The sequence below is a fragment of the Heptranchias perlo genome, chromosome 38 (assembly GCF_035084215.1).
Source record: "Heptranchias perlo isolate sHepPer1 chromosome 38, sHepPer1.hap1, whole genome shotgun sequence".
In the NCBI taxonomy this organism is placed as follows: Eukaryota; Metazoa; Chordata; class Chondrichthyes; order Hexanchiformes; family Hexanchidae; genus Heptranchias; species Heptranchias perlo.
In genome coordinates, this window is record NC_090362.1 from 13,708,850 (window position 1) to 13,732,985 (window position 24,136).

The following is a 24,136-nucleotide window of genomic DNA, read 5'->3' on the forward strand; positions in this document are numbered from 1 at the left end:
TTACGAGGAAGCCTAGTTTAAAGCATCTTAAGTTACCAAGAGAGGCTCAAAGAGTTGGGCCTCTGCATTTTAGAGAAGCTTAGATTTAGGGGTGATTTTACCGAGGTTTATAAGATGATGAAGGGATTAGATTGTGTTTGTGTAAACAATTTGTTTCAACTAAATAAGATAGGGAGTACCGGGGTCACAATCCCGAGTTGTGTAAAGGCAGATCTAGGTTAGATGTCAGGAGGTGGTTCTTTTCTCCAGAGAATAATGGACCTATGGAACAGGCTGCCGGCTCGTGCGGTGAACACTGATTCGCTGAATTCCTTCAAGCGAGAGCTGGACCTGTTTCTGGCTGGGGTGGAGATCACCTCGTACAAGAGGTAGGTGCCGTATAACATTAATCAGGCCCAGAGTGTGTTCCTGGACAGGTTTCGATCGCCTAAGGGGGTCGGACAGGGATTTTCTTTAAAAAAAAATTCCCCCTAATTGGCCTGAGTTTTTTTTTAATCTGGTCTCTCGTCTCTCCAGGGAGATGACATGGCTTCCGGGTGGGTTGGGGAGTGTCTGTATCGCAATTACATGGGGCAGGCTGGCTGGACTAGAAGGCCCATTCTTGTCTGTCATTCGTGTAAGAGAGTTTTTGGTGTTTTTTAATATGTTAAGAAGCCATAGATAACTTCTCTTCTGATGGCATTGTATCCCGATGTGCTTGAGAGTAATTATCTACATCTCAAATGTATTGGTTGGTGAAGGATTTTATTACCACCTAGATATTATGTGAACCTAATGTAGGTTTGTGACAGGGCTGGTAGAATACTGTTAAAATGTTGAGGTTTATAGAGCCTGATATGCGAACCTCTGCTATGTCACGGATCCACTTTTCCTACCAGCTGTTTGTGATTACATCGTAGAGGATGTTTAAGGACCATGTTCTGCCCGTTGTCCACTGGTTAGCAGCCTCGTGCCACAGGTAAGTCAGACAGTGACTCGTCATTAGGAGAGCCTGTATCTTTGAGAGATGGAGAACCTGTACCTTTGAGAGATTTGTGCTACTGCCATATACAAGAACCTACTGCCATATACAAGAATTAGCAGCTACTGCCATATACAAGAACCTACTCTTCTGTTCCCCCTCTTAGTACCAGTCACATTGGTGCTTCTCCAACAAATAAGAGAAGCATCTTCTCTAACAAAGATATTTCAGTCTGTGGCTCAGCGATTTATTTTGTTTAGATGCATTTTGAGTTTTTAGGATTTTGAAAGGAATTGATGGGGTAGATAGAGAGAAACTTTTTCTGCTGGTGGGGGAGTCTAGGACAAGGGGATATAACCTTAAAATCAGAGCCCGACCATTCAGGAGAGAAGTTAGGAAACACTTCTTCACACAAAGGGTGATAGAAGTGTGGAACACTCTCCCACAAAAAGCAGTAGATGCTAGCTCAATTAATCATTTTAATTCTGAGATCGATAGATTTTTGCTAGCCAAGGGTATCAAGGGATAAGGAGCGAAGGCAGGTGGATGCAGTTAGGATACAGATCAGCCATAATCTCATTGAATGGTGGAACAGACTCGAGGGGCTGAATGGCCTACTCCTTTTCCTATGTATAGCTGAAGGTTCTGAAACTAGGGAAAGTACCTAGGTAAAATGAGGCAAGGTGATGCTCTGTGAGCAAGCAACAATCCAATATATTAAAACCGAGAATCTCAACCGGGAAAGCTGCTCGTGGCCTCAGTGGCCTGGGCTAGGGAGGGGAACGTGGGCCAGGGTTCCTGCTGATGATCAATATCCAGTGACTCCTGTAGGACAGTGCACGTGTGGACAGAATGGGCAATACTCCCTGCCATCCCTCGCTGTCCAGGTTTACACCTGATGAGTAGCCATTTGGGTAAGGTATGGGAAGGTGACAGGTATCTATGGGAGGAGGAGTTTGCAGAGGCAGTATTGGTGCAGCTATTTTTTTTATTTATCTTGATACAAGTTCAGTTACAATTTTTTTTTTAAAGCTTGATTCCACAGGGGACAAGAAGCATAACTAGTGGCTTCATAAGTTTGAGAAATTGCTGCATAAGTTCATCAAATAAACCACGTTATTGTATTTGTGTTATAGTGCTGATTTGGTTCTGAAATGCTACTGCAGACGTGAAAGAGTTAAAATCAGTGGAAACTGCAGAAATGAAATCGAAGATCTTCAGATCTGATTTGGCCTGTTGTAATATAAGGTGCACTTACACTCCCCCCAAGCAAACCAAGAGCGAATCGCTCTGCAGTTGAGCCTCGACTGCACTGCCTGAAAGGGTGGTTAAAGCAGATTCAATAGTAACTTTCAAAAGGGAATTGGATAAATACTTGAAGGGGGGAAAAAATTGCAGGGCTCTGGGGAAAGGGCAGGGAGTGGGACGAATTGGATAGCTCTTTCAAAGAGCAGGCACAGGCCCGATGGGCCGACTGGCCTCCTGTGCTGTATGATTCTATGAAGTTGGCTGTGGATTGGGAGAGTTAATTTACGCTTTCAAACCCAATCTTACTCTAGTTTTGAATTTAGATTGAAGCCTTTTGATATTCTGATGTTTCTGGGTTTGGCCTGGTGACCCTATGCACTTTTGCACCCAAACTTCAGAACACCGTGCAGTCTGGGATCTGCAGTTTGGGTGGGAACCTCCCCGCTGCCCGCCCTTCTCCCCTCTCTTTCCCCCCCCCCCCCCCCCCCAAGCTATGGGAAAGGTTTGACTTCCAATGTTCCAGTGCAATCTGTAGCCAGATGGCTAGTATCCCTGTTTACACACCAATTTTAATGTTGTGTTAGTGCACCCATTGATACAAGAGGCCTATCATCCCAACAACAACAACCTCCTTTAACGTAGTAAAACATCCCAAGGCACTACATTGGAGCGTTATTGGACAAAATTTGACACCGAGCCACATAAGGAGCTATTAGGACAGGTGACCAAAAGCTTGGTCAAAGAGTTAGGTTTTAAGGAGCATCTTAAAGGAGGGGAGAGATGGAGAGGTTTAGGGAGGGAATTCCAGAGCTTAGGGCCTAGGCAGCTGAAGGCACGGCCGGTCATTAGACAGTGGCCAAAAGAAGGAGCCATGGTTGTTTTTTGTTTTATAACAAAGTGGCACTGAGGCCAAATATAGCATCCCTACCTCTGGCCTGGCTGATGAGCTAACCGCATAGGCCAGAGAACAAATCCTGGATCTTCCTTGTCTGTATGGCTCAAAGACTGAGGAAAACAACTTTTTTTTTTAAAAAAAAAAATTCTCTTCTTCCCCTTACCCCCTCTCCCCTTCCCAGTTTATATGCCACTGTGTAAATAAGTGGGCAGGAATTCAATTTGCCCCTTTTACTTGTCCACTAATGCTGCTGTTGAACCAATTGCTAAGAAGGGTGAGTTCCCCTTCCCTGTTTGTGGTTGAGAATCTTGTCTCCAACAGTTACCAAAGCAGTGATTTGGAGCTCTTTGTTTGGAATTGTGTGTGTAGCCTATCCTCTATAGCCTGCTGCATCACTAATGAACTGCTGTTCAAAACTATATACTGTGTGGAATAAAGATTGCTTGGAGTGTATTCAAGCCTGCAATATATTATCATAACACAGTTCCCACCATCTGTTGTTCTCCATATAAACAAACCCAGTTATTACAGAGCTCCTGCAACATTTTCCCTGATGTAAGTCAAATGAAGCTTTGCTCAGAATCCAGAGCTAATAAATTCACCTCAAGTGTAACAAATGGCCTCTATTCACAAACCAGCCAGATCCACAGTGACACTCTGAAATCAATTTCAGACCTGTTATAACAAACTGTTTCATCCCATTTTCGGAGAGCTGTGCATGGATTGGGAATATATCGGAGCAGTTTAATGATATTGGATGTTTTTATTGAAAAACCAGGGTGCAGGACACCCAGAAGCTGCAAATACCCAATTTCTCCTCCTTGCATCCTTGCTATGTTGAAACCAAGACTCAACCACACCATCTACTCCAACTCCCTCTTTCCTAGGACCTCAAAATTGTGGAACTCCTCACCTCTATCGGTCTTTCCCTTCCCCCTTCAAACCCATGCTTGGCGACAGCTGACCACTGCTTCTTGATTTATCTGATTTTTCTCTCCTACTCTTTCCAATCTTAGTGGTGTCCTGCACAACGAGTCTTGGTCATTTGCATTGGTTTCTCCTTAAAAGTAAGTACCTAGTACCATTAAAGTTCTGATGTGTTCCCAATTCATGCACAGTTGTTAAAAATGGCATGAGGCAGATGTTTTGTTTTTGTGGGTAGCACTCTCGCCTCTGAGTCAGGAGGTCGTGGGTTCAAGTCCCACTCCGGAGACTTGAGCACGTAATCCAGGCTAACACTTCGTGCAGTACTGAGGGAGTGCTGCACTGTCGGAGGTGCAGTTTCTCGGATGAGCCATTAATCCGAGGCTCCAGCTGTCCTTTCAGGTGGATGTAAAAGATCCCATGACGCTATTTTGAAAAAGAGCAGGGGAGTTCTCCCATGTCCTGGCCAATATTTATCCCTCAACCAACATCACTAAAAACAGATTATCTGGTCAATATCACATTGTTGTTTGTGGGATCTTGCTGTGTAAAAATTCACTGCCACGTTTACTACTTTACAACAGTGACTATACTTCATTAGTTGCATGGTGCTTTGGGACGTCCAGAGGTCATGAAAGGTGCTATATAAATGCAAGCCTTTCTTTTAAGGGAAAGAGCTGAAACCTCAGAGATGATCTGCCACAGTTTGCTGTTCTGGTCCCCACGTGTTTGTAATAATTTGCTTTGACTGTGCTTGTAGACTCCTTGCTCTGCATAAAATGCCAAACATATTCCAAAAGTTTTAATTACACATGGTCCTGCAGGATTGTCTCGCTCACTAATCCTGTAATGAGGCATTCCTGCTTGCAGCTGTTCAGTTGAATATCATTTCATTCTTCTTCTGGTTTGCTGACTTCAAACCATTAATTAGTTAATGTTCTAAATCCACCTTTTCCCCCAAAGGTTTACATGACCAACCTCCCCCCTCCTCCACCCCTCCCCTGAAAAATAACTGTCTCAGTAATCCCCCCTCCCCCCACAATTGATCAAAGTATTTTTTTGCTCAGAGTATTTATCCACACAGTGCCTCCTACTCACTTGCCATTTGCAAGGATATTATACCCCTGACAGTAGTTGCGAATGCTTTCCATCGTTGATGAGCTTATTGGCTTCAGAATTTGGTGCTAAAAGACACTGTCAGTTTTTAAGTACATCGCCACACTCAATGTCCTCTGTCTGAAAGCAACGAGCACAGATCAAATGGTGTTTGAAGTTAAAGTTCCTGGGCTCCCTTCAATTCTGCAAAGATACAATTTGCTTTTCAATTTTTTTTTTGTTGTTTTTATACTCCCCTGGTGGTTTAGGGGATTGATTAGTTGCCCAGTGTGGTACTGAGCTGTACAGGCCAGGAAGCTCCCGGGTTCAATTAGGAGTCTGTGCTGGGTTAGCTGATCTCACCGGGGATGACAGTAAAGGTGCTACATTTGGCCACAGCACCCCAGAATAAGAGAGGAAAAGGTCCTGGGTGCTGTTCCTGATCACTAACCAGTAACTCCTGCTGGGAACTGCCACGCGGTGTGTGTGGGACATTACACGAGCACAGGATTGGGCTTGACTGATGCACTCCATAGTTGAATATCCCGCCGACACACTATTTCTGGACTCGCACATGAAGAATAGCCACTTGGGCAAGGTAATGGAAGGGTCGTCAGTCAGATGTGAGTGCTTTAAGGACAAGAGGAGAGTAAATTGGCAGGGGAGGGGAAGAGAGCAGCATCAAACAGTGTTATGTTTTTGCTAAATGTCACATTTAGCAGGTTTTTGGCTAAATGTTACATTTAGCAGGTTTTGGTTTTTAATAAAAGTTAAATGCTTTTGTCGGATTAACGTTTGCTGATTCCTGGACCAAATACCAATAATAGAAAAAGAGGAAGAAAAGTAGTGGTTTTGTTTATCACCATAAAGCACTTCTTATATTAAAAAAAATCATCTATACCCTGTGGGGACTATTATATTCTCAGAATTTTCCACCTGCTCCTACTCTGGTGGGTGACATCCTCGAAACATTGATGAATCTGTGCTTGTGCTCACCATCTGATCTGTTAGGATCACAGCCTCTAGCAATTAATTCTTAGTTAGGTTTTTAAAATTTGGTGAGCTCAGTGCATTTATAGTCCAAATGTTCGTGATACACAGTTCATGCAAGTCATTAGCAGCGTCCCATTATAGGCACGTTTTATCCAGCTGTGGGTGTTTCCCCACAGTGTTAAATTCAATACTAATTAATAGATTAAAATCTAATAAAGGGGTTGAGTTTCCCTTCAGTCCGTGTCCTACGTTACAAGTGTCCTAATTGCAGTAAATCTACATGCGTAGTGTACAGTGACCTCCATAATTCCTAATTGTAAATAAATTCACGCTTGAACCTGTGTTATGAAATCATCTTAAGTCAGCCCAAAAGTAAGATTGTGAATACCAGAAACCTGAGCTGAAAATAGAAAATGCTGACATTGATGGGCAGGTCCATGAGTTTATGAAAGAGAAAAGACAAGTTAATGTTTGGGGTGTAGCCCCTTCATCACAGGGTCCTGCCCAAAACCTATCCTCACCTTTCTCTTTCAGAAGCTGACAGACCTGCTGTGCGATTGCAGCACTATTTGTTTATTGCAGCCAAGTTTAACTCTTTTCCTGTCAATATTCCAGTGAACACGTGATCTTTTATCCAGTGCTGCAGTAAGACGTGGTGCGGGTTGCTACGTGTACAGACATTCTCCATGTCTACATGTTCAACATTGTGATTCATGTTCGATGGTAACAATAGGTTCTAAAATTACACCTCGGGACGCTAACGTATGATGCAATCGTCTGAAGATCCCACCGCCCCCCCCCCCCCACCATTTTAATGGACATATTAACCTATTTATATACAGTGGAGAGGGAAAATTCAGCCGAATATATTAGTGTTCGTGCTTTTCAGAATCCCACTGCGCAGGGTCAAGAGCCATAGTTTTAACTGGTGCCGAGAGTGGGGACCTCAGCTTTCCATTCTTTCCCACTAAAGAGCATGGTTTAGGAGTTTTATTACCCCCAAGATATAAATTTAGCTACTTACCAGAAGTGTCCTTGGCCCTACAATGGTCTGATACTTGCAATTTGTGTTCAGATCATCGCTTTAAGTGTCCAGTGCGTTGCGTTTGCCTGGCTCATTTTGGTTTGGCTCAGTGACTGCTTTTCAACAAAACAAATTAATTCTCCCTGAGGGAATGCTAGTTTTGATATGAGCCATTTTCATTGCCTTGAGAGAGTTGGAGGATCTATTATGGACCTGTGAAATTAATTAATTGCAGATATCTTGTATTTTTTTTTCTCATTTTTAATTAGGTTTTGAAGGATGCTCGATGGTCCCTTCCATCTACCCTCTTGAAACGCTCCATAATTCTCTCTCCCTGAAGCAAGTGAATGAATTCCTGTCATCTATCTCCGAAATTTGTGGAAAATCTCACGATGGAGCATCGAAAGGTAAACGATGCACTTTTAGCCCAGACTGATACCGCGAGAGCCCTCCTTGGGTTTATTAGCTGTTCGAGTCCCAGCATGAACTGAGCTTGGGGAAGTCTCGGCGCTGTTCCACGATGTCACAACACACATTTGCCCCAAAATTCAGTAAGAATCAGCCAATCTTATAAGAGACGCCTGCAGGATGGCTGGAGTGGGGAATGAAAAAAAATTGCACTGGTCCGGATGGAGTTGCTCTTCTGAAGCCGGGCTTAAGGCATGTTGTTGGGGCAGAGTAGAGGGAGCTTTACTCCACATGTATCTATGATATAGCCAAGATGGGAGTGCTTGATGGGGGATACCAGAGGCCTGAAGTGTTCCATACCCCAACACTTAACAGCCATCAAAAGGGTTAAATTATGCAGACAGGTTGCATAGACTAGACTTGAATTCCGTTGAATATCGGAGATTAAGGGGAGATCTAATTGAGGTGTTTAAGATGATTCAAGGATTTGATAGGGTAGATAGAGAGAAACTATTTCCTCTGGTGGGAGAGTCTAGAACAAGGGGACATAACCCTAAAATTAGAGCTAGGCCGTTCAGGGGTGATGTCAGGGAGCACTTCTTCACACAAAGGGTAGTGGAAATCTGGAACTCTCTCCCCCAAAAAGCTGTTGAGGGTGGGGGCCAATTGAAAATTTCAAAACTGAGATTGATAGATTTTTGTTAGGTAAGGATATTAAGGGTTATGGAGCCAAGACGGGTAGATGGAGTTAAGGTACAGATCAGCCATGATCTAATTCAGTGGTGGAACAGGCTTGAGGGGCTGAATGGCCTCCTCCTGTTCCTATCACCTTAGTGAGCACAAAACTCAAAACAAAATAAAACATTTATTCATGTTTCTCAGCAATTACAGATCCTGAACCTGTATTGGAGAAATCAGTGTTGAATATTACCTAAAGAGTTTGCTGGTATAGGGATTTTCTTACATACCCTGAATGCAAGTGGGTATTTTCTGAAATCATTGGTCTCCCATCCCCAATTTTACAATCCATTTCTGATCTACCATTACATTAGTGAACCAGCCTCGTGTAATTGAATTCAAACACTGTATTTGAACAGTAAAATACAAAATTACTTCAGTATAAATCCTCCAAAAAAAAATCCTTTCAAGTACCTAACTTTGATTTTAAAAAATGAAGCCTGACGAATACCCAAAATAATGGAAGGGACCCCCTGGGCGTAATGGAACTCAGCAGATAATTGAGTCCCCAAAATTTTGATCATGCATACACAGTACAGCAATCTCCTCAGCACGAGTGATGATAAGTACTACACAAATAGAAGAACCATTGTGTAGCTTCATCCACCGAGAAAAGGAGATAAAATACAGAAAGCAAAAGGAGCATTATGTAGTTTTAACGTCTTGTGCGAGGTTTTGTCCTGTGAAATTTCAGATAAGTAACTGGAATGTGGATAGTGGAGGTTCCAAAATGTTTTTTTAAGCCTCTTTCCTGAATTTAGGGTTCCAAACGGCTCTCTCTGGAGTATGAGACAATCATAATTTCTTTGTCTTAGATTGAATCATTTTTTAGCCTCAACAGGATTGCCAGCTCTTTTAAGTGGTTGAATTCCTAGATGAAATGTTCCCAAGCAAAATCTTTTTGTAGATATACTGTTTAAAATGACATAACGGTGCCACATGACTAACATTCCTTCTTTAGTCAACACCATCAGAAGTCCAGATTGGTTGTTATTCCCATGGCTGTTTGTTGGCACCGATTAGTTACCGTATTTGCCTAGGCAACAGTCACCGCCCATCAAAATAATTCACTGTGTTAAGCGCTTTCAGACATTGCACTATGATACCATAACATTACTGCAGGAATAAAGAGATGGGAATTGAGCAAATGGATTGTCTGAAACAGATGGTGAGCCTCTAGTACATATTTATAGTGTACTGACCACTTACTTTGTGCTTGCATCCCACCACTGTACAGTTCATCTCTGAACTCTGCTGATCTTCATATAATGCCCGGGTTTTGCTCGGTGCGAAAGGAAGGAAATCATCAGCCTCGCTGGATTATAACTCTGCGCCAGTTATCTGTTGCCTTATAGCACGGCTGCATTTGTGCACGGTGGTTTGCTGGTAAGCTATGCTCAGCAATGCTCCATCACCTTGCACCATGGGATGATGGGACGTGGATCAGTGCCTGGGATTCTCCACACGGTGAGCTCCTGGTTTCAGTTGTGCCACCAGAGCAGTTGCCTGTTCGAATGTCAGGCATTTCCGCACTGGAAAAAGGGTGAAGACAAAAACGAAACCATCCACTAATTCCATTAAACTCTGGGTCCTGTGGTTTTAAAAGGACCCTTCTCTGGCTCCATGGATGCTGGGATAGCTCCACCTAGCAATAGCTTTGCCATGCTTGCTGTCATTGAATGACTAGCGAAGGAGAGGGAGCAGCATTGAATCCAGTACTCCAGCAACATCCCACAGCAGGCATATCTTGAGCAGAGACCCCGTGATGCACTGAGCATCAAATCTATCGTGAGCCACACTCACAGGGCAAGTGAGTCCCAGGTGATCTCTGGGCCACATTATGAAAGAAAGAAAGTAATTGCAGTTATATAGCGTCGTTGACGACCTCAGGACGTCCCAGCCAATGAAGTACTTTTAAAGTGTAGTCACTGTTGTATGAGTAGCAATGATCTTCTTTATTTTGATTGAGGTAATAAAACTGCATTCATTTATGGCCAGTGTAATCGTCATTGTTATTACTTTACAGAACTTTCAGCAATGTTTGAGACCATGGCGAGTAGCCAGCCTGCAGTGGATGCGTACATACCACAACAAGTCCTGCCCTCCTCAGTTGCTTCCCTTTCATTACGTCCTCGCTCAGAAAAACCCCCATGGTGTAAGTAACTTTTAAACAAAAAATACTTTAAAACATTGCACCTCGCGTGTTTTGCATCAACCAGATCTTTAAAAATTTGAGAGGGCGTCAAATTTTTAATTGAGAAACGTGGGTGAAGAGCCAAGACCCATAGTATAGGACACTGCCAGAGTTTGAAAATGTAGAAGACCAGGTGAATCAAGAGAGGATTAGTTTGGTGTAAGTGCAGATTGGTTTTTAGCCATTTATCAGATGTTAAACAGAGATCTGTGTATTGTATGCTTCAGTGTAGCATGGTGCTTTTTCTCACCACTAGCAAGTGTTGGAAGATTGTCAAGGTCAGCCAGGAGTTAGAGACAATAGTAAGGAATCTTACAACACCAGGTTATAGTCCAACAGAGTGCACACTCACCTGACGAAGGAGAAAGCCTCCGAAAGCTTGCGATTTTCAAATAAAACTGTTGGACTATAACCTGGTGTTGTAAGATTCCTTACATTTGTCCACCCCAGTCCATCACCGGCATCGCCACATCTTAGAGACAATAGAGTAGAGAATCTTTTTGTCACAGTTCCTTCATGATTACATGTTAGATTTGCGCATGTTGAGTTGATTTAAATGAAATGAATGGGTTAATATCTGTCTACAAATAGAGCACAGCGTTTGATGTGAACACCAATCGGAAGTTCTACCCTGCAAAGTGTGAGCTGGAGTTGGTGTGAAATACTGCCTCTTGGTGTTGGATCTTGTGGCTGGGCTCGATAAAGTGAGAGCCTTTCACGGTAGTATTGTAAAAGTTGGTATATCAGCCACACTGTTATCCATGTTTTTATGCCCACTAGACATTGGGAAGGAAAGTACATCTGCAGAATGAAGAATCAGTACCTACCACTCATAAGGGGAAGTGATACTTTTTGTTCAGAGTACATCCTCATTGTCTATTTAAGAAAAAAAATACATGTTTAATAACAACTTATCTGGTTGTTTTTTCAAAAACCTTAAATTTCTTACCAGGTGCCTCGGCCCAGTCTCAGCAGAGTGCCTTCCTTCTACACCAGTGTGGTATTATTTCCATTTCCCACAGCAGCTGTTTTGTGACCGAGATTGCCAATTCACAACTGAGTTTAGGAACAGTTCAGTGCGCAGGTTCAACATCAACCGGGAGCTGGGATGAGACTGCCCGAACTTAATTCACACAGGGACCCTTGCAGCCAACGGACAGGGAAGGATTTCATCCCATCCGTCTGGGCTGATTTGAACCCCGATCCCAGAGACGAAAGGGCAGTGCGCCAGCCCTTTGCACCATCCAGTCCTTTATTTAAATGGTCAGGTGCTCTTTTCCTGCAGTACATGTCCATAACAGAGCAGTCTGCACTGTATAAACCCTGCACTCTGAAGGGGAAACAAATGGCTTGGTTGCGGGTGGATGTCTGCTCCCTCAAACAGCTGTGTTATTGTACACTTGCATATCTGTCGTTGCCTAATTCCCTTTGGCTAAGCCAATGATGAATTACTTCCTTTTTGGATTTTCTTTGACCATTGTGGTTCATAGATTCACTGAGACCTGGTCACTGTTAGTTTTTAATTAAAAGGTTAACATTGAAAAGCAGACAGACCCAGAAGGTGCCACGTTCCATCACTGATCTGTACTGAGTTAGTTGAACCCATGTAGGAGGATTTGGGGGAAGTTAACTTTATATACAATAAACAGGCACTACCTGGTACCCGTGCAGGGTATTCTGGTCAGTCTGGACCAGCATCGAGACTGGCCTAGAACTGAATGTAGACCGATACAGACCCAGCCCCAGGCGCAACTAACATGGATACTAGATCTTTCGAAATGAACCTTTAAATATTACCACAATTATAGTCAGTTTTAAAAATTTCATCCAACAGAAGGTGGCAGGTGATTCCATTGCAGCTAAATGTGGACAATCGGGAATAGCATTATCATGCAATACACTAAATGAGCATGGCTTTATTATTCAAAACGAAATCCTTTCATTTAGCTTAGGTATTGCTATTCTGTATTTATCATCTTCAGATATCCTATTATAAGCTTTTATCTGTTGTGAAACACATTTTTAATATAAAAATTATTTGCTAATGAAAATCTGGAAAGATTGTTCATCAAATCGGCAATCAAAAGTTTGTATATTTTCCATATTGAATCGTGCCCTCCCTAATACTGCTGCATTTACCTAAATAAATGCAGTCCAGATATAATTCATCGTGCAAAACAATTTGACACATTTAGATGTGAGTAGATAACATGGAAATACCAGACTTTCTTAAAGGGAAAGCTTTTCATGAAGTCTCAGTACAGGTGTGTGTGTGTGTGTGTGTGTGTGTGTGTGTGTGTGTGTGTGTCGATCCAAAACTTGCACGCACAAATTGAATTTGTCTCTCAGAAACATTCCAGAGTGCTTCCCTGAGAGTGATTTACTTTTGAAGTGCAGTCAGTGTTCTATGGGTTCCACACAGCAAGCCCGCAGACAGCAATGAAGTGAATGATCATATAATCTGTCTTCACTGGTGTTGACAATTGTAAACAATTTTACAACACCAAGTTATAGTCCAACAAATTTATTTTAAATTCCACAAGCTTTCGGAGGCTTCCTCCTTCCTCAGGTGAACGGTGTGGAAATGAAATTTTCAAATCCTTCGCATTTGAAAATCACAGAACAATGCCTGGTGATTACTGCCCGTTGCCAAGGCAATCACAGTGAGCAGACAGAAAGGTGTCACCTAAAAGGCCACCGAATATACAAACCCCCCAAAAAGAGAGAGAGAGAGAGAGAAGGAAGACTGTCAATGACCCGTTATATTAAAAACAGATAACATTTGTTCACTGGTGGGGTTACGTGTAGTGTGACATGAACCCAAGATCCCGGTTGAGGCCGTCCTCATGGGTGCGGAACTTGGCTATCAATTTCTGCTCGACGATTTTGCGTTGTCGTGTGTCTCGAAGGCCGCCTTGGAGTATGCTTACCCGAAGGTCGGTGGCTGAATGTCCATGACTGCTGAAGTGTTCCCCGACAGGGAGAGAACCCTCCTGTTTGGCGTTCACTGGTGTTGGATGAGAGAGGAATGTTGACCAAGACAACACTGGGAGAAAGAACCCTGCTGCTTTTCCAGTAGTGTCGTGGGATCTTTTAACATTCACCTGAACCATCAGAAGAGGCAGATGGGGCCTCAGTTTAATGTCTCATCTGAAGTTTGGCACCTCCAAAAATGCAGCACTTCCTAGTGTCCGCTTAAGTGTCTTCAGCTAAAACCAAGGATTTAGAGAGGTAGAATTTGGAGACAGTAAAGTACCTGACATGGTGATGGCAGTGGGCTTATTCAGTGTATTGTTACAAGAAACTAACACACTTCGATCAATACACTTCTTGTGTGAATACTCTTAATCCATCACCTCAAATTGCTCTCAGATTGATGACAGATCTGTACCCACCAACACTTTACCTTCATGTTATACAGCTCAAAATGTTCTCTCCAGACACAACTCCAGTTTGGAAGGACACAATCTGTGATTGTATCACTGGGTATTTTTCACAGTCCAAGTTGACACAGAAACTATGAAACTTTACTGATGTCCCAGTGATAACACTGTGTTTGTAATGTAATATAACAGTAATACACGGTTAGATCAATAGGAAATAATGTGGAGCCCGTTTCAGTGATGCATATCTGCGAATCATTTTCATAATTTAATTATGTTTTGATTTCCCTGAATCTTTAAATACAGATAGCAGTGGCCCTTCAAGCACAGTGTCCAGTGCCGGCCCATCATCTCCCAACACCTCCGACAACTCCCCCCGGTTTAGTTTCAGTGAGAAGTCATCGCTCACGCCTCAGAGCAGCGAAGAACAGCAGCAGCAGCAGCAGTCCGTCCACCCGGCAACTCCAAGCCAACATCCCGGCCACAATCACAAGGACCTACAGCTGACACCAGCTCCTCAAACCAGCCAAGGGCAGCAAGTCGTTCAAGGTCAACAGCCATACCAGAATCACAGCGACCCGCAGCCGTCAGCAAGTGTGGCTGGACAGGGGCAGCAGGTGGTGGAAGGTCTGGTGGAAACCTAGCAATGAAAGCAGTGGATCGCTGCGCAGTAATGTGCCACCAGTTGTGATGTCCATTCTTGTACTTGTTAAATAGAGACAGACACTGTACATTTTATATATCCAATGGGATGGATCTGGGGTCAGTACAATGAATTAATATGGCACTGTAATGTGGAGGAGTGCGACACTCCAGGTTTGGACTGTGGTAACCTGACCTTTTGACCCCCATGTGGTTGGCACAGGTCAGGTGTTGGTACACCCCATGTGATGGGTGTTGTATTTGTACCTTGTACACGTCAGTCTTACTCCCAAAACCATGTACAGAGAGCCAGCTGTTTCTTCATCCACGTAGTTTGTAAATTTTAAATGGTTATTTAATGTAAATATGAAACAATTTAATCCTCATGGGGACTGACGGAACTTTAGACTCCAATCTGCTTTTCTTCTCAATTTCTTTCCAAAAATATAACCAGAGTGTTGCAGAGCACAGAGAAACAAGGCAATCAGGAAGTGAAAGTCTTCAGTAGTTTGCGGAGTTACCATTCAAATGAAACATGAAGGGATTAAGTTGCCCTGCACTGCAGTGCCTGGGCTGGGAGGGGGAAATTCACCCAAAGGTTCCTGCTCCAAAATGCACACTTGTGGATGTGGAGTAAGGATCGGATTGGGGTTTGATCCCCTCCAAGGTTGAATAATCTGCTGACACACTGTTTGGGCTCACTAGACAGATTGGCCACTTGGGTGAGGCCTGTTGTTGCATATGGAACCCCAGCATGAGTCAACACCTTCAGGAGAGAAGAGGAGAAAAATTGGGTTGGGGGAAAATATATGTAAACACACCGTGTACCCCAGCTAAATAGAAAATCCAAGTTAACGTTCGAGAGAACTGGTATCAGCAAATATTGGAACTTAGCAGGGATAAGTAAACTGCACGATATTATGGCTTAACTGTTCCAGAGGTAGGATCACTGCTCTGAAATAAGAAAGAGAAGAGAATTTACTTCGTAAATTTAGTACAGAGTGTAGGAGGTATCTGTATCTTAGGTGTGTCATTGTTATCAGTGTGGGAGATGTCCATCTTTATGTCCATCCCACCTGGCAGCTTGTCTGATCCCGGGCTCAGGGAAAGAAAATTCAGCCAGGATTACAACCCTTGATCACTATCCAATGGTGGTTTGGGGGGGTGGGGGGGTGTCGCTCGCCCTGTCTGTCTGTCGCTCGTTCTCTGTCTGTCTGTCTGTCTGTCACTTGCTCTGTCTGTCTGTCTCTCGCTTGCGCTTTCGCTCTCGCTCGCGCTCTCTGTCTGTCTGTCGCTCTCTCTCGCGCTCTCTGTCTGTCTGTCGCTCTCTCTCGCGCTCTCTGTCTGTCTGTCGCTCTCTCTCGCTCGCTGTGTTTTTGTGTCTATATGTGTGTGCGTACTTTGGGCAAAGACAGGAGTGCATACGGCTGTGATGTTCACCACAGTTCAACAGCCTGTTGAAGCTCCCTAGACTCACACACGAAGAATGGCGACAGGTGAGGCAGCAGTGGGCAACTGGCTGCCATGGATCCATGGCCCCAATATGCATCTGCACCTTCAGGAGAGGCGAAAAAGGACTATTTGTGAGTGAATTGTTATCTTTTAACTAGGGTTGTACCATAGGGCTGTCATTACATAGGGGTAAGACAGCAGTGGCTTATGAAAAGCAATCCCTCCAGGATAGGGATGCCACGTGTAATAACTGTAGTGATTGTAAAATCATCGGTTAGAAAATGTTTTTTTTTGTGTGTTGTATTGACTAGAATAATCTATACTTTCACAGTTCATGATGATTGTGATGGGAAATAAATAACCAGTGTCAGTTAAGACTTTGCATTGCTTCTGCTGGGCGACGGGCGCTGTCTCGCAAGTCAGCTGGGAGTGCGGAATCGGCCCTTGTACTTCAAAACGAGGCAGGAAAATCGAGAGCATCACAGGACCGCTTTCGTTTCTCTTCGATTTTGACAGCGTGGTTCATTCTGTAACGAATGTGGCTATGGCGCTGGAGTAGCGATCTGGAGATCATGAGTTCAAATGTCCCCCATGGGAAGTTTTACAATTGAACTCGATAAATCTGGTGATTCGTGGGCTGGTACTGAGAAAACAAACATTTTTTTTTGTGAAAAGCCCTTTTAAAGTCAGTCAGTGAAGGGACCCTGCACCACCCCTGGTCTGGCCTACATGAGAATCTAGTCCCACACTATGTGCTTGACCCTTAATGCCCTCATACACATTTTTGACTGTGGCAGGACAAGTTGATATGGCTGTTTTTAGAAAAAAAGCATTTGGGATCTAGAGGCATAGAGTACAAAAGCAAGGAGGTTATGGTAAACCTTTAAAAATCACTGGTTTGGCCTCAGCCGGAGTATTGTGTCCAATTCTGGGCCCCACACTTTAGGAAGGATGTCAAGGCCTTGGAGAGAGTGCAGGGGAGATTTACTGGAATGGTACCAGGGATGAGGGACTTCAGTTAAATGGAGAGACTGGAGAAGGTAGGATTGTTCTCCTTAGAGCAGAGAAGGTTAAAGGGAGATTTAATAGAGGTGTTCAAAATTATGAGGGGTTTTGACAGAGTAAATAGTGAGAAACTGTTTCCAGTGGCAGGAAGATCAGTACCCAGAGGACACAGATTTAAGATAATTGGTAAAAGAACCAGGGAGGAGATGAGAATTTCTTTTACCCAGTGAGTTGTTAGAATCTGGAATGCGCTGCTTGAAAGGGTGGTGCAAGCAGATTCAATAGTAACTTTCAAAAGGGAATTGGATATGTTCTTGAAAAGGAAAAATTTGCAGGGCTATGGGGGTGGGACTAATTGGATAGCTCTTTCAAAGAGCTGACACAGGTGCGATGGGCCGAATGGCCTCCTTCGGATGATTCTATGTCACTATGGCACGCCAGTTGTGACAAAGCAGAATGCCCAGCACCACCTTGGGCCAACTGGGGATGGACCATAAATACAGTCTTGCTAGCGCCTTCCACATCCTGAGAATAAATAATCAATTCACCGACGTTCCCAGTCCCACATTGAGGCATGTGTAACAGTATTTAGTGTATTAGTAGATGAAGGAAACCTCGCACGTAAGATTTAATATTGTGTGACGCATTATGTGTGCGACCAGTCTTGCTATATCCCCTCTGCTCCCACCAGACATGTAACCTCATGTTACATCGTTTGAGATACTCTCTCCAGACATGAGCACAAGTCTGGAAGGGCAGAATGTGGAATTGTACTGCTGGGTGTGTTTCACAGTTCAAATAGACACGGTATATAAACTTCCAACACCCACCTTTACACTTGACTGAATCCCTGTTGCTGATGCATTACTACGGAGCAGTGCAATTGGATTTTATTTTTTTTAAAAAAACCTCACAGCTGCAAGTTTTCACTCAGGAAGAAATTACACCGTCAGCTCTTCACCAAATGGCTAGTCTCTAGGTTCTGCATGCAGATGAGGCTTTGAGAGAGCTAAGTCTGGGTTTGTGTTGTAGAACACATGTATAAATGCTGATTGATGAAATTCACAGAGGCGAGATGTTAGTGTATATTTTTTTAATCTCATTGTCTCATCACTTGGAATTTTGAATATAAATTAGGATTTGGTCTGTGATGAGCTAACTGATCTCAACCAGGGCAGAATATGGGACGTAACAATTTGCCGTTAGTGTTCCTGGGCTAGGGGAGATTCCCATTCCTCATCTTTGCAGCCATCCTTGCTAAAAAGAACACATTTGTGAGGACAAGAACAGGCTTGGCTGTGATGTCGACCCTCCCCCAGTTGTATAACACTTCAAGAGACCCTGGGGGCTGTGGGTCCATGGAACCCATACCCCAACATGGGATTTATTTTTAAATCGTATTCCAATTTAATACTGTTTTTTGTGGCTGCAAAGTTTGGTCAGAGGCTGTTGAACCCTGCTCGGGGCCTACTGTACACGAGGAACCCTGAAATTATGCGTGTAAAATAAGTGTGGTATTTTAGTGCTTGGCAACGCACGAGTGTGGTCACTTGGTAAACCTGCTTTTGGTCGTTCACTGACGCAACTGCACTTTGTCGTTTCCAGACGGCGAACTGAGCTGATGTGGACTTTAGGTCTGCTCGCTAAATAATCGGATAGGTAAACGGGACAGGAACAGGAAGCTGAGGTCAGAGGTTATATGTAAGTATACATTGGGACAGTTACAAGTGGGTCCCAAAGTAATTGCCAGTTGAGGAGTTTTGGAGATATACACGTTGGATTTTTTAAAAAAATTTTTGCTTTCACTAAATCTGGAATTTTACCAAAACTTTCATTTTTTCTAAAAGTTAAGATTCAACTAAGAACAGGAAAACTCAGAAGAGGTGCTGAGAATGACACCCCCTTCATTCTCTGGTTTTGTTGATGCATTAATGCAGGTAGTTTAAAATTTGATATTTGACTGAGCCAGGAGAACAGTTACTGCCAACACAGTATGGAAATCCAGTCAAAGATAGCGGTTTACGGAGCAACAATCGCGAGGCCCCGCTGCTGGGGAGAGCCTCGCTAGCCGCAAACAGGCAGCGAGCGGCCAGAATTGGGGCTACAGTGTCGTAGCTGTAATTCTGACTCACGTCCGCACCTAACGAGGCTGTGCACTGGGGTTAGATGAAGTAAGGAGGGAGGAGGCTCGTGTGGAGCATAAGCATCAGCATAGCCCAATTGGGCCGAATGTCCTGTTTCCGTGCTGTAAATTCTATGTAACTAGCACAAAGTCTCTCAATTTCTGTCCTAATCTGTCAGTTACTTCACCTTTTTTATTCTCCCTTTTATTTCAAAAGTGTTATCAGTGTTACCAAGCTGATGCCGTTTAATCGATTGTAACCGTAAATCACAAAATTTGGATGCACTGTGATACGGGACAGTAATACTGGCTATGATTTCACTGTAGGGAATTAAGGGGCATTTTTATGTGTTTGTCCCTTGTGCAAGTTTGTTACAAACTTTCAGAACGGTTTTATTTTTGCCGCAAAATTAAAACCCACGCAGAAATAAAGCTTTTTACAAATAAGAATTTAGAGTGTAGCCTTCAGCACTATCTCAACTTTGAGGCTGGTAGAACTCAACATGACATTATTCGTTTTATAAACCATAGAAGTTGAACGCACAGAAGGAGGCCATTTGGCCCATTGTGTCAGTGCTGGCTCTTTGCGAAAGCAATCTGGAACTCATCCTGCGCTCTCACTCTCTCTTCCCATAGCCCTGTACCTTCCTCTGCTTAGGCTGCCTGGGTTATAAGCTGTGGAATTTCCTCCCTAAACCCCTCCGCCTCTCCACCTCTCTCTTCTCCTTTAAGACGCTCCTTAAAACCTACCTCTTTGACCAAGCTTTTGATCACCTGTCCTAATATCGCCTTATGTGGCTCGGTGTCAAATTTTGTTTGATAACCCTCCTGTGAAGCGCCTTGGGACCTTCTGCTACGTAAAAGGCGCTATATAAATGCAAGTCGTTGTTGGCTTCCTAATACTTATCCACTTCTCCCTTAAAAGATGCAATGGTCTCTACCTCAACCACTCCCTGTTGCAAAGCAGTCAACCTTCTGCGCAAATAAATCTCTCCTAACCCCTCTCCTCACACTCTTACTGTTAAACATATGTTTTTTTTAAAAATTGAAATCATCTTCTTTGAAAATAAATCACACTGACAAACCCAATGGGGGCAGCTGTTCCTTTTGCTGTTCATAGAGTTATACAGCACGGATAGAGGCCCTTCGGCCCATCGTGTCCGCGCCGGTGGTGTCACTTGATAAATCCATCAAGGGGAGCAGGTCGATGTTCCAATAAAGGATGCCAAGCAGATGAAAGCTATAAGAATAAAACAAGACTATTTTCCCGTTTAATAGATTACTGCATTGCACTGTATCTTTATATTTTGCTTGGAGCTACATTTTTTTTATATTTAAAATCTAATACAAAATTTAAGCTGAAACTGGTGTGTCTGCAGGATGAATTGGTGAGTGCTTTGCTATTTTGAAAGCCACTGTGTGAAAATAGCCGCTGAAGATACATTTTCATTGCATCTCGAGCTCTTGTTTGTCAGTAGGCATGTAGGATTTTGTTGTAAATGGGGATTATTCACTGTGTTATGTCTGCCGTATTTTAAAATTATTTATTAATGGAGACATTCTTGAAGGGGCTCTGTCTGATAAAACGCCAGGGGCACGGACCAAGTCGTCTGTACAATTGTATGTAAGATTTTTCACACACAGTACACTGCCTGCCACTGGGTCCTGTTGTGGTTGTAATTACAGGTGTTACTGAAGAAACCAAAGGAAAGGTCCCACTAAACAAAAGCAAAATACCGCGGATGCTGGAAATTTGAAATAAAAACAGAAAATGCTGGGAACGCACAGCAGGTCAGTCAGTATCAGGGAGAGACGAGGCCGGTTAGCATTTCAAATGGAGACCTTGCATCATCAGCTCTGATGAAAGTCACTCCCGAAGTATTAACCAGTCTTTTTCTTTTTCAGATACTGCGGCATTTATTTGTTTCCAATTCCCAGCATTCGCAGTTTTTTCCCTCATTGTTTCATGAAATTCGTCGCATTAATCTCGCACGGTGTTATTAACTGCATTTTATTCAGTGCATTTCATGGGAGATATAATAGATCTGTTGGGTATTTGAAAGGTTGAGGAGCTGCAGGGGGTGTGTTGCACTTGTTCCAGGATCCAGTTTGGGGACCTTGATCTCCATGTCCCACTCTTAGCCTGAGAGTAGGAAGCTGGTGTCTGTAGCAGTGCTGACCTCCCCTGTATAATGTGGAGCTCCTGAGTACAAAAGCAGGGAGTGGCTCCCCCGCGTTTACTTCATAAAGACCTTCTCCCATAATCCAATGGATCGTTCTTCAGCCTCTCTTACATTGGCCTTAGAGGGATGCTTGCACTGCCGGTTGCTGCTGTGTGGGGTTCATGTACTCGGCACCATCCCGAAATGCCAGATTCCCCCAGACCAGCTGGCGAGGAGACAACTGGGTCTTCACAACCACCAGGTCTTTGCCAATCCGGGAAGTCTACAGCGGGGTTGCCACCGGCCGCAAAGACCCCCACGTTCGAACTGGAGGCGCGAGTGCCTCTCTGAAACCAGTGTAAAAGCAGCTGTAGAGACACAAGTCTGATCAGGTCGGCTCCCAGCAATTCTCCTTTACACTGCCGTGCAGCTTAGCCAGGGATACCTGGTCCATTTGCCTCCAGCTTCATTCCTGTAGCGTGAAAGCACTTTAAGATGTGGCAGTGAGGTGTGCGTCTATCGTGGATTGGTCCACTGGGAACGGTCTTGTACAGTAGCCACGATTCAATTAGGAACATAGGAACGGGAGTAGGCCATTCAGCCCCTCGAGCCTGTTCCACCACTCTGTTAAATCATGGCTGATCTGTATCTTAGCTCCCCAATTCCCGCCTTGATTCCATAACCCTTAACACAAAAAATCTATCAATCTCAGTTTTGAAATTTTCAATTGACCCCCAGCCTCAACAGCTTGTTGGGGGAGAGAGTTCCAGATTTCCACTATCCTTTGTGTGAAGAAGTGCTTCCTGACATCACCTCTGTTAACAAAATTACAAAACGCCTGTCAATGGAAAGGGTAAATTTTCTACCATCACTACTGCTGATTTGAGGGAGGGACAGTATAGATTTAAGAACAGGAACAGGCCATTAGGCCCAGCAATCCCTTCTCAATTCCATCTAAATACCTTCACACCACACATCTCAATCCCTTCAGTCTCCCGATGGACCATCTAATTGCTTCCTGAACCCGTTGATACTGCCTGCTTCAATGGCAACTCGTCCTACAGCTCTGACCCTTGGGGTGAAAGTGCTTCACGTGAGTTTGCTTCTCACTTTCCCAATTTCTAACCCCGTTTGATCTGGTATTTAATTCTTGGCCATAGAATTGCTGTTTCACTCCATCTGTTACCTCACAGTGCTACCTGCCACAATGCAAGTGAGAAGTTTGAAATGAGTTTCCCGTATCAGTTTGACACACACTCACGGTAATAAATAACTGGTCAGTGAGCTGCATTTCTAATATGTGACATTTGTAAAGAGATTGCACTGTTTTTTATCAACTCTTTACCCACACAAAAAAAGAACATAATTTCTTTGCACTTTCTATACATTTTCTAAGGAAAATGCCAGAACAATATGTTTTACTTGGACAAATTTGACTTTCAGACTACTTTACTGAACTGAAGTTTTCAGCGTGTTTTGGAGCTGGGTGTCAGAACTTGTATGTAAGGAAGTGTATCGCAAAATGGTGAGCAGTAAAACTCAAGTTGGATGATGGCAGCCATTTTGTGCATAAGGGTTTTCTGTGTTGTGTGTCTCATTTGTCTTTGAATAAGCGTTACTTGAAGTGAGCCTGCTTATGTTGCTTAAATGAGATATTAGTGCCATGCTGGGAGCTTGTGGGTAATTACAATGGGCAGCTGAAGGTTAACAAACCATGGTAAAACAGCAGGGGGGAAAGAGGATTGCCCATACTAAGTTAAGCAAACATCTGTAGTCAGCCCTGCGATTTCCCCCACCATATCTGTGTTCAACTCGGGCAGTCTGATTTTTTTTTTAAAGTGAGCTATCTGGAGATGTTTCTAAAACATATAAACCAGACATCAAAAATCCTGGGTTTTTTTAAACAAAAAAACGTTATTTCTGTCTGTGTAGTGACGTGGATGCGTTTAATTATTAAGCTGTTCAACGAATTTTCATAAACAACAGACTAAAGATCTGGTCTCAAGCCCTCCTGTCCAGCTGTAGACTTGAAGGATGGTAGCGACTCTACTCGAGCCAGAGTAGGGTGTAGGGCTGAGAGGGGAGAGGGCTCGATCAAAGTTTCTGCTTATTTAGCTGTCCCGTGTACTCAACTGCTGGTAATAGATGACCTCTGGGGAAATCGCCACCACCTTAAAAGTATTTTAGTCGCATGCATGTATATTTTGTACGGCAAAAAGGTTTGAAACATTTCTGTAACTAAAATCTCACTAAGTTCAGTAGGTCACACATGGTTCTATGTTTGTGTCGGGGAGTAAAGAGTGCTTTTTAAAAAAATGCTTTCTATTTCTTTGTGATTTTGGGGGTGGGGAGGGGGAAAGAATGGGAAGGATGTGTAATATTCATGGAATCATGATATCTTAACTTATTGAAATATTTTCCATTGTGCGGTTTTTAAATTATTTCATTAATAAAGCTTAAGAAATGCAACAAAGCACTTTGCAATGTGTGTGGTACATGAATGAGAGACTCATCCTCTTGTCTCCTGTGGAATGCAGTAAGTGAAACAATGCAGCAAGATATTGGGTGTGAGATGTATTCCAGAACCATGCTTAAAGCTGCAAGTACTACCTCCCCGTCAAAATTTTAATCTATGTATCATTAAAAATCCTATGTAGGGTTAAACATGCATTTCCTGTCCACAAATCTTACTTCCGGTTGTCACGATTTTTGGTCACGCTGTTCCATCAACATTGTAAACTGCTATGTCAACATTTTGTATTTAAGTTTGTCACGCCAACTGTCACAATGTAGTTGCAGTCTGTGGCTAGTTTCTGAAGTCTGTCTCTGAAATCTGTCACCATCTGGTATACATCAACTTAATGTGGGCAACACTACAGGCAATTTAGTA

The 24,136-nt window shown here is 43.3% G+C and overlaps 1 protein-coding gene across 6 annotated transcripts in view; it reads left to right on the plus strand.

Annotated features, from left to right (window-relative positions):
- The window catches only part of ppip5k1a (diphosphoinositol pentakisphosphate kinase 1a), a 128,876-nt gene extending 105,157 nt beyond the window's left edge, over window positions 1-23,719 (plus strand). For all 6 annotated transcript variants that reach the window (XM_067973491.1, XM_067973493.1, XM_067973494.1 and 3 more), the window contains 3 exons: window positions 7,410-7,547; window positions 10,313-10,441; window positions 14,170-23,719. In XM_067973491.1, coding sequence (XP_067829592.1) covers window positions 7,410-7,547; window positions 10,313-10,441; window positions 14,170-14,507 — 605 coding nt within the window. In that variant the 3' untranslated portion in view covers window positions 14,508-23,719. The remainder of the gene's footprint in view (window positions 1-7,409; window positions 7,548-10,312; window positions 10,442-14,169) is intronic.
- Window positions 23,720-24,136: the final 417 nt, after the last annotated feature.